Genomic DNA, 11,527 nt, shown 5'->3' on the forward strand with positions numbered 1-11,527 from the left:
GTAGTGCAATGTGCATGCATGCAGACATTCTCAAGATCTGGCCCCTTCGTCTTCACTGACTGGTGCTGAAGTCCTTGGTCTGTTTCGACAGCACTACTCTTGAAGCTTCTACACAGCTGGGTGCAACATCTTCTCCTGCTGCAGTAGAAAACCAATGGTATGAGAAGCTTTGTTACACTTGTGGCACGTTTCTGTGCAAAAAAAAAATGCTGTAGAAATGTATAGAAGACACCTAAATAACAAGTATAAGGATTAGGGGAAGTGGGACGAAACAGTCAGTTTGGCATTGAGGGTGGTTCAGTTAAGAGATGTGTCTCAACTAAGTATGGGGGAGAAATTCGTTCAGTTTGCATTTTAATGCGAATGTACTTAATTTCGCACATTTGAACCGCTATGCAAATTGAAACTCAGTTATCCTTTGAAATTCACACTTCTCCGAATTTTGCAGTGGACTTCTCCAATTAAAAAAAATGTACAAAATGTGTATAATAGGGAAAATAAAGTTCAAAATGTGTTAGGAGAATTGCTTGCAAAATGTGCATATTAGGCAAACATGCATATAGCAATGCATATATTAGGAGAAATCTGTACAAAAATGCTTATGAATTTTCATGAGAATTTTTAAAAATTCTCAAAGATCGGGACAAAATGAACTTGACTGGAGAAATCCTCAGAGTTTGAGGCAAACCAAACTTAAGACTGAAAAAAATGATGTATTGAGATAAACCAAAACTGATAGATTCGTCCATCCCTAATCTAAACTCTTTTTAAACTATCTTTTGGGCCATCTGATGTGTGTAGTTATTTAATACAAACCAAGCGGGAGAAAAGGCAGAAGTACTCAATTCCTACTTTGGCTCAGTCTTCTCCCAAAAGAGGGTCTATGACCCCCTTGGCAAAGGCGAAGTACAGGCTGAAGGGGCAGGATTACAGCTTGAGATTGATAGGCATATGGAACACCTAATTTACTTTGAATGAGTTCAAATCTCCAGGGCCAGATGAACTGCTCCCTAGAGTAATAAAGGAACTGGAAGAAGAACTCTCAGAACCTCTGTCTATTATCTTTGAGAAGTCATGGAGGACGGGTGAAGTGCCAGATGACTGAAGGAGGGCTAATGTTGTCCCTATCTTCAAAAAGGGTAAAAAAGAGGAACCTGGGAACTACAGACCAGTCAGTCTGACATCAATCCCTGGGAAACCTCTGGAGCAGATGATCAAGCAATCCACCTGTAAGCACCTTGAAAACAATGCAGTGATTACTCGAAGCCAACATGGATTTGTCAAGAACAAATCCTGCCAGACAAATCTGATCTCATTTTTGGATCAAGTCACCTCCCTTGTGGACGGTGGGAATGGTGTAGACATAATATACCTCAACTTCAGCAAAGCTTTCGACAAAGTGCCCCATGATATCCTGATGAGCAAACTAGCTCAAAGTGGGCTAGATGAAACAACGATCCGGTGGATCCACAGTTGGCTACAGAATCGGACTCAAAGAGTGCTTATCAATGGGATCTTGTCAAACTGGGGAGAGGTAATGAGTGGGGTACCGCAGGGCTCAGTCCTGGGCCCAGCGTTCTTCAACATTTTTATTAATGACTTGGAGGAGGAGGAGGTGCAGGGAATGCTGATCAATTTGCAGATGACACAAAATTGGGTGGGATAGCTAATACTTTGGAAGACAGAAACAAAATTCAGAGTGATCTTGATAAACTGAAGCGCTGGGCAGAAAACAACAGAATGACATTTAATAGGGATAAATGCCAAGTTCTGCACCTAGGAAAAAGAAACCAAATGCAGAGTTACAAGATGGGGGATACATGGCTCAACAACACTACAAGTGAGAAGGATCTTGGAATTGTTGTCGATTACAAGCTGAATATGAGCCAAGAATGTGATGTGGCTGCAAAAAAAGCAAATGCTCTTTTGGGCGGCATTAATAGAAGCATACTTTCCAAATCCCGGGAAGTACTAGTTCCCCTTTACTCAGCACTGGTTAGGCCTCATCTGGAGAACTTTGTCCAGTTCTGGGCACCACACTTTAAGAAGGATGCAGAAAAGCTGGAGAGGGTTCAGAGGAGGGCAACAAAGATGATCAGGGGACTGGAAACAAAGCCCTATGAAGAGAGACTGAAAGAACTGGGCATGTTTAGCCTTGAGAAGAGAAGACTGAGGGGAGATATGATAGCGCTCTTCAAGTACTTGAAAGGCTGTCTCAGAGAGGAAGGCTGGGATCTCTTCTCGATCATCCCAGAGTGAAGGACACGGAATCATGGGCTCAAGTTTCAGGAACCCAGATTCTGGCTGAACCTCAGGAAAAACTTCCTGACTGTTAGAGCAATACAACAATGTAACCAATTACCTAGAGAAGTGGTGGGCTGTCCCACACTGGAGGTGTTCAAGATGAAGCTGGACAGCCATCTGTCAGGGATACTTTGACTTGGATTCCTGCATTGTGCAGGGGGTTGGACTCGATGGCCTTGTAGGCCCCTTCCAACCCTACTATTCTATGATTCTATTCTATGTATACAAATTCTGGACTATGCGAGCAGATGATCACGGCACAGGGCCCAGTGTATTTATCCCTGTTAAGCCAGTTTAACATTTAATTTTTAAGGGCAAGTACTTTAGAAATGTGACCATGTCCACAACCACAGCTTGTAAGGGCCCAGGCCATTCATGGCCTGCATATACTTGTCAGTGGGTATGAAAATGTTTAAAAGACTGATTAAAGAATTTTGTGTGTGTGTGCCTGTGTGTATAAAAATCCACTCTTTGCCTAAGCCAATATTAATAATAATTAAACCCAAACATACAATTCATAAAAATGATAATGTCCAGTAAATGTAACAGAATCTATAAAACATCAGTTGTAGCAGTAAATAATAAATAATATTAGCATCAGTCAGCAATATCAGCAGTAGTGAATCCAAAAAGCCTCTGCTGCTCAATTGCTGGCAAAGGTTTTTAATACTGAGAAACACTTTACTTCCTAGCAGACTACAGTTTTGGAGGTGACTAGCTGGGTCTGCTTTGGAAGGGTAGGTGCCACAATAGAGAAGACTCTGCTCCTTGCTTTACTAATTGTGCTTGAGCAAACAATGGAAAACTGCCTCTCCCCTGGAAAGTGGAAGGAATGTATTGCGAAAGCTGGAAACTCTCTGCCGGATTTCAGGGGACAGGGAGGAATATATTCAGAATAATACCTGTAACCGCATTAAGATTACTCCAGAGAAAGGCTGAAAAAATATTTCAGATTCATAGGTGCCATAATAATTTTTTAGATGACATTCCTATGCAGATATAGAAAAATACTTAGATGCATGGATGGCCATGTAGCTGAGATTTTTCTAACCCAGATCTGGAGTAAATGTTCTAAGTGTTGTAGTTCAAGGTTCCTTAGATGCATTCTGACATGCTTTTTACTTGAATATCAACTTAGCATAACCAGAGAATTGTTCATTTAAAAACAAAACACTGACTCATCTTAAAGCTGAGAATGCAAAATGCACAGGCCAAAGATTTACTAATGTTTTCTGAAACCAGATAGCTGAAATACCCCAAATCACATCATTCTGTTGTGTAGGCCAACAAAAAGGGCTTTTGAAATGACTGCACTGCATGAATTTTTAAATGTTAATTTGTCCTTCTTTCTAAACAATCAGTAATGGTTGAAATAATACTTAACTGAATGTTTTCATTTAAATCTCTACCTGTTCTTTTGTTAACATGTAGTTTCAATATAGAAGCCCACCATCTTTCATCTGAGATATCTTGTTAATCCTTAATAAAATGTTGTATTCTTATGGAATGTATTATTTACATTATACATTTCTTTATATTTTAATAGATACCAATAATATCTGCCGAACATCTGACTAGCCACAAGTATGTTACACAGATGTAGACATTTAATCATCAAACAGTAAGTTCCTTGGGTATGTTTTGTCACAATTTGATACTGCTTTCCTGGATCTGCATTCTGTCCACTTTGTAACATGAGCCCAGTTAATGGCCTGGTTCAGATGTAATGCGAAACACTAAACCAGGGGTGGGCAGAAGGAAGATCTCCAGATGTTTTAGACTTCAACTACCAGAAGCTCCTGCCAGTATGGGCAATGGTCAGGAATTCTGGGAGCTGAAGTCCAAAATATCTGGAGATATACCGTCTGCCCACTTCTCCACTAAACTATAGCATGCCAGATGAAACACCAGAATTCTATTCCCTGCTGTATGCTGCACAGTCCTGTGCATCTGTACTCAAAAGTAAGCCCAACTATGTTTAATGGTAAATCAAATAATTCTGCATAGGATTTCAGCTCTAGTTTTTTATGTGCAGGAAATTTTTATGGAAAATGGAGGAACTATTTTTTCTCCTGACACGCCATGCTGCCTGAATCAGCTTTAGGCAACTTAAAAAGTGGATTAGACAGATTCATGGAGATTAAAGGTGCAATCCTACACTTGTTTGGACAGAAAAAAGTCCTACAGTTCCCAGCATGCCCCACCCAGCATGGCTGACTGGAGCGATGTTGGGAGTTGTAGGACTTCTTTCTGTCTAAACATGCATAGGATTGTGCCCTAAGGGTATTAGTGGGTACCAGTCAAGAAGAAGTCTGTACATTACCTCTAGTATCAGAGGCAGTATGTCTCTGAATACCAGTTACTGGGGATCAACAGCAGCGAAGGGCTATTGTTCTCATGTCCTGCCTGTGAGCTTTTGGTTAGCTACTGTGGGAAACTGCAGTTTTATCATACAATCTACTGTTTGCATAGAATAGTTCCGGGGGACATTGTGAAAGTATAGTTTTTAAAACAAATACAAATCCCAAATTCTGTAAATGATAATCTGGATCATGTATTATGACCTACTACACAGAGCCAGTGTGGTGTAGTGGTGAGAGTGATGGACTGGGAGTGGGGAGATCCGGGGTCTAGTCCCCACTTGGCCATGTTGGACGCTCACTGGGTGACTTTGGGCCAGTCACAGACTCTCAGCCCAACCTACCTCACAGGGGTGTTGTTGTGAGGATAAAACAGAGAGGAGGAGGATAATGTAAGCCACCTTGGGTTCCTTGCAAGAGGAAAAAAGGCGGGATATAAATGCAATCAGTCAATCAATACTAACCTGCTGACTCAGTATAGAGAATGCAACTGTGTAGACAGATTCTACTGAAATAGCATTAGTCTTTTTTGGGTGGTGCACATGTTGCAGTTGCTGTACTGGGGACAGTGGGGAGTTTTCCTTACTCTCAGATCTCAATATCAGGCTTGTAATTACATTCAGTTACATAATAAATAGGTATAGGAACAAGAGTTATTACCGCAGCTTTTACAGTTTTCAAGAAACTACTTTAAAGTTAGCCTAGCAATAGTGGAGGACCATCCTATAGTGCTCGGATGTCACCTTGAAATGGGAGGGAGGTGTCAGGGTGTTCCCTTGTGACATTGAAGACAAGAAAGACATCAGACTACATTTCTTCTATAGCACCTCCTTTCACTTAGATCTAGTAGTCCCTCTCCCCTGGATGCTGTTCCCTGCCTTCTGTTCTCTAACATTCTACTTCCTCTTCCAGGCCCTGAGCAATGTGGGTGGGGAAAGAGAGTTTTTCAGTGCCCCCCTACAAGCTCCCTACCAAATATGGGTTGCAGCTATCTCATTCTGTGTTGGCAAGACTTTTGTAGCCTACAAAAAGTGATGGTATTGAGATCAAGAAAGTTGGGCTAGACTCACTGAAGTCCTAGTTCTGGTAACAGTAGTTGGAGGAGTAGTGGCCCATATCCTCCTCTCATCTAATGACTTCAACTTTCTCACTTTAAATGCATGATAGGTGACAGCAGAGCTATTTTAATAAAGGGAGAAAGGAGAGTGAAAACCCAATAGAATAGCTGCAAACTTTCTCAGCAATAGCTGGGAGCACAAAGTAGTAATGTCATAATCTGTTAGCCAACGGGGGTTGTTTTCAGCATCTCTAGGATTGCAATTTTCAGCTCACTTTAAAATGCATTTCAATGAAAACTATTGCAGCTGGAATGATTATCCCCCTTTTTCTGTGCATTTTGACTAACTGTTGACAACGTGCTGAATTCTGAAATTTAGGGAAAACCTCAGTTTTAATCTCTGCATGTGACCATTTATTTGTGTGAAACGGTTCACCTCAATGATCTTCTTTGCACTAACACAAATGCTCCCCATCCAAAGAATCTGTGGTAATGTGATGACCCAATCAGCAAGGCGGGTCAAAGCACATAAAGGACTTCCTGTATGTTAAAAACTGACATGTGATGTAGTTTAAAGCAGGGTCTGTAGCGGCCAGAACATGTGCACCCTCCCAAATCACAGAGAAAACATGATGTTCTTTCAGCAGGGGCAACCCGAGACTCCTTTTCTGTAAGGCTGAGAATTGATAGTCATCAACTTAATAGTATCTTCCCAGCACAAATTATCAAATGCGGTTAAATTATGTGTGTTTTTGTGACACAGGCTGTGCGAGGAGATCAGACAAAGACTATAAACTCAACCGACTGCTTAAATTAAGGTTGAACAGTTCCCATTATTGTATGTCAGGTCTTTATAAGTTAACCTTCTGTTCCACAAGAAAGTTTTCACTTGACTGCACCTGTCTGCTTGGAGGAAACCTGAAAAAAAAATTCTGCACTTAATTTAAATTTGTCATTGGGTTGTTCAGTATAGGTTTTGCCCAATGTCATGTCTTCATCTAACAAGACTATTATTACATTTCCAATAATAAGTTTCCTTCTTTTGAGGGAAATGACTGCTGTTGAAACTGAAGGCTCTTCAAAAAATGGCCTCTTCTTATATCAAGTTTTATTTGACATCAAATGCATTCAGATTACATTATCTCAGTTTCATGAACAGTCTCTAGGTTGTATGCAACATTGTCCCTCCACCAATGGAATGGTCACTCATAAGAACATGTGTGAAGAAGTACTTCTTTTTATCTGAGCTTAATGTTGGGAATGTGTATTAGAGAACAAGAAGGTGAGATAAGCCTTTTGAGGCATTCTGGCATGGCGCCAACTTACCAGATGCTCTGGAGGGCATTGTTGAGCTACATAATGATATAGGGGTTTGTTACTGCTGATATAGAAACTCTGCATGCATATAATTCTGCTCATGTGCATGGACCTCCTTAGTTGGACCAGGGTTAGAGGATCTGGTCTCTCCTTTCCACTGTATTTTACATTATCTATCTTCATAGGCTTGCCTCCCTGCTCACTTTTTTCCTTTGCCCTGTTTGCATCCAAGGGCTGCTGCTTACATGATGGTTGGTACTTGAGTGCTGATAGCAAAGTACAAAATTGCATGCAGCCCCCATCAGATATGTAGGACTCACACATGGATATATTGTCACTTTTCCCTTGAAAATACACCCAAGCAGAGGTATAATCCTTTCTCATTCACTGTTCACATATTTTAAAATTAAAAACTGGTGATTTAAACATGTCTGTGTCCTTATCTGACATAGTATGTCAAGATACCCAAGTACAAGGTACACATGTACTGGCAACTGAATACAAGGTGTCATCTAAGGATTTGGAGAGTAAACCTAGGCTCTCTGAGCTGATCCTCCAATATTAGAGGGTCTCCTCCTTCCTATGCCCTGTCAATAAGAGAAAACAAAATCAGTTTGAGAAAAATGGAGAAAATAATCTGAGAGGGAGAAAAAAACAGTCTGGGAGGGAAATATTTAGACCTGCTCTTGAGCTCGTCCAATTGTTTGCCATGGTCTGGATCTGAGAGGGATCCACAGCCTCTCCCTCCCTGACGATTGGCACACCCCAACATATTCGCTTTCTCCCCTTCCCAAGGGTGGAGTTCCCCCCATCACAAGGTCAGAGAGGAAGCCACCACAGAAGTTTCCATCATGGCTGGGGGGAACCAGGAGGGGGGCTCCAATGTCAGGAAAACCATTCTGAAGTTGGAGCTTTGATTAAGTCCCTGGAGGGGTTTTCCTGCACAATCCTGAAAAAACCACATTCTGGCTCTCATGGAGAGTCCCCATGGATACGGGAGGCTCTCCTCTTCAGACAGTTGTCCTCCACGACTACAGAGTGACAAATGCAATGGAAGACAGGGCTGGGGCTAGAGCACTCCCATGTTGCTGTTAGCCCTTTTTTGAACACCTAAACAGGGCTGTATTCAAAAGGGATTTTTTAGTCATGTTTATTTATTGAATAGGTATTTGATTAGATACGTTGCATTGTATTAGGGGTGTTACATTGTACCAACTGCATAGCATGGGGGTTATACATAAAAGTAAGGAAATATAATTTTGATACCTAAATAAATAAATAGTTAAGAACTTTTTCTCTTTTTTTTATAGATCATACAAAAGAGAAGAGGACAGTGTGGTTGAGTGAAGAAACAAGACAGGTCATTAGCCATAATGTATATACCGTCAAGTAACAGCACCCGAATTTCCTCAGCAGTAAGACATCCACATATTGCATGTTAACAAGATGAAATGACAACTTGGAAATCCACTGTACACTGTTGCCTATATACTTTGTACATTGAATAGATATTTGTGCTGGGGTGATCATATTGTCTAAAGACTACAACATTGTCTATCTTTTCTAGCACACAGGTATACAATGCATACACTGCCAAAGTATGCGTTGGTAGACTCTTTTCCTACGTAATTATGTATGTCATCTTGAAAAGACAGACTGTGATGTAGCCATAGATCTATTATGTATTGGTACGTCTGTAGACCAAGATATAATTTTTTAAAGTAAGTTTATTTCTTTCAAGGTTTACAAATAACAGAAGGTGCACCTTGTATTTAAAATTGCCATTATAGAAGAGACCGTGCATGCACAGTATAATTTTTTTCCTTTTTTGTTTTAAGAGTAATATTTTTAAATGTAATAGATTGTAAGAAATGGTAAAAGAGGTATCTGACAGAGATGAATGTGCCAAGTTTAAAAAAAACAAAACCACAACTGTGTATATTTTTAAAGCACATCAATGGCTTTAAGTACCATGTTGTTAAAGATTCTCATGAAGTGCCATAGACTGTAATCAGAGTAGGGTATTATTTCTTCAGTGTTACTTTGAAAGCCACACTTTTTGCTTGTTTTGCTAGTCACTAATCAGTCAAAGGGCACCCTTCAGTTTTAAACCAAAGCTGTCTCAGAAATGGCCACCTTAGTTAACAGTAGACAGCACAAGAACATTTAAAAAACAAAAGCAAAGACAACCCTAGACATACAGTTTATTCTTACACATACTGGATGTATAAATCGATATAAATTATTATAATCCATTGTAGTTGTAATAGTTATGCAAACTATACTGCATAATACACAATATGCTTTTTTTTTTTTTTAAGGGAAAAGCCATTTCTGAGACACTGTTAGTAAAATTTGGGGGGAATTTTCTTTTGCTTCGATTTTTTAGCCTCTGTCAAAAGTCCAACAGACTCTAAATGCATCAGAGGAGATGGGTTCTGCTTTCTCCTCAAATGCATAATTTCAAAGTCACACAGGTCGAAAATAGTGACTCTAATCATGGGAGAAGCACTGGCATCAGATCCAGATGCATGATAAAAACCAAAATAATAACATAAATGGAGATGTTAATTAGAAATAGGCATCTTTGGGTGGGTAAAATATTGGGGTGAGTTTTATATGTGATTTCTTCTGTTGATTTAACTGCTTATAGCCTTAGAAAGCCTTTACAAAAATGAAACAAAAACATAAAATAGATGTGCATTCAAGTTTTTAAGAATGGATTCATCCAAAGGAAATCATTTTTGTGGTTTGGATGTTGCAGCTAGTAAAGGATATATTTTGCTCTGTTCAGCAAAGCTAAAGGTTGCTGAAGTGGGGGCCAGGTTACTGGTAGTATAGCGTGGAATGGGAGAGGTGAGAGTTCATTTCTAGAACTTTCCATACTTCCAAGTTTACTTGCAAGTTTTTATTCTTGAGAGATGCTTTCTAGTAAAAAAAAAAAAAAAAGAATGATGTGTTGATTTTACTGATTGTACTGTACATCTATTAAAGCCTTAGATTATTACATTACGGGTTAAAACCCATACCAATGTAATTTCAATTGTGTTAAGAAAGTATAGGTGACTTCACATGTTAATTGTAGTTTACTTACATTAGAGAATACTACTTATTTTTCTTCCTCGTTAAAATAGTAGTTTTTATTTCTTACATTTATTAGATCATTTTCATTTTCTATTACCAGATGAATGCCATTTAAGTTTATAGAATTTTGTTTTATTAGATTTTACTGATGAATTTTTCAAAATATGAAAAAAAATTAAAAAGTTTTTTTCTTCATAGCATATGCAGTTTTGAATTTACATGTAGTGTCATGAATATTCGTATTATTGTTAACTAAATGATTTATATTTTACTGATTTAATATTACAATGTAAGAATATCAGTCATTGTTCGTTCTTGTCTAGTTTTCATTAAAAGAACAAAGATCTTTTATATGGATATCTTATATAATCATTGCTAAGTAAGAAGTTAAGTTGTTGCTATTGCAACAATCCTGGCAGACAACTGAGTAATATTTTGATGATTTATTTTGTTTGTAATTAATTATAAAAGAAAAATCTAGTTCCTAGATATTAGAATAAAAATTTATTTTCTACTGTATCCATTTCAAATGTTAAAATATTGTTTAAATATTTTTTGAAATCCCTGAATATCAGGCTTTGTTATAAATAAGCTGCATAATCAATAGATCAAGGGACTTTTTTGTTGATAATCCAAATACTCAAAAGTTTACGTATAACAAGAATTATATGTGTGAGTGCGTGTGCAAACTCTTGAGGGTTGATTATGCTGCAGTTTAGCATGTGGGAAAGTATAGAGAAAAGTTTGACCTTTTGCACTTCTGTATATAGTAAAAAAAAAAGAGAGAAACTGTATAATAGTAAGATCTTATTTTGAATAAAAATGTCTATAAATACAAGGAGTTTTGTTAAGGCTAATAAAAATGACAGGCTGAACAAAATTGCTTGCAAAAAAGTGGCACAGAGTTAGCACTCCATACCCCTTGGAAAAGTTGCTTTGCTTTATGTGAACAGCTTCTAGTTTGCCAGGATTCTTTCAGCTGGAAAGATCAGCCATCCTTACCAGTTCTCATGACTAACAAAAGCTGCACTGGTCCAAATCTGCCTGAAGATCATTACTATAAAAATATTTTTTTAAAAATAAAATTTCAAACCAACAGGTACTTCAAACCATTAAAGGGAAATCATGGATCAAATATGTCGTACATTACTCAAAGCATGTTTAAAGTATCAAAGAGAAAGAGAGAGAAAATATATATAAAAGATATATATTATATTCAAACAAGTTTCTGACAAATTTCAGTAGTTTTATTATTCACACACTAACACACACACACACACACAAAAGCAGACAGAAACCAATATTGACTTTCACATGCACACGCAAAAATCGTCAACAAGCAAACCAAAACAAAACATCATAGCTGTAGTTGTTACGTAATTATTTTTATTGCTGTAGTGATCCT

At 38.4% G+C, this 11,527-nt stretch overlaps 1 protein-coding gene across 9 annotated transcripts in view; it reads left to right on the forward strand.

Moving 5' to 3' along the window:
- MBNL1 (muscleblind like splicing regulator 1) overlaps positions 1-9,990 on the forward strand; it is a 211,706-nt gene extending 201,716 nt beyond the window's left edge. For 8 of the 9 annotated variants that reach the window (XM_084847293.1, XM_084847294.1, XM_084847296.1 and 5 more), the window contains 2 exons: positions 3,851-3,925; positions 8,349-9,990. In XM_084847293.1, the coding sequence (XP_084703419.1) occupies positions 3,851-3,907 (57 nt within the window). In that variant the 3' untranslated portion in view covers positions 3,908-3,925; positions 8,349-9,990. Of the gene's footprint in view, positions 1-91; positions 158-3,850; positions 3,926-8,348 lie in introns of all 9 variants that reach the window. The other variant, XR_014789608.1, reaches the window with a different exon arrangement.
- The last annotated feature ends 1,537 nt before the right edge of the window (positions 9,991-11,527 follow it).

Source organism: Heloderma suspectum, chromosome 3, assembly GCF_057233095.1.
Source record: "Heloderma suspectum isolate Gila_16-S chromosome 3, 16-S_ref, whole genome shotgun sequence".
Lineage (NCBI taxonomy): Eukaryota > Metazoa > Chordata > Lepidosauria > Squamata > Helodermatidae > Heloderma > Heloderma suspectum.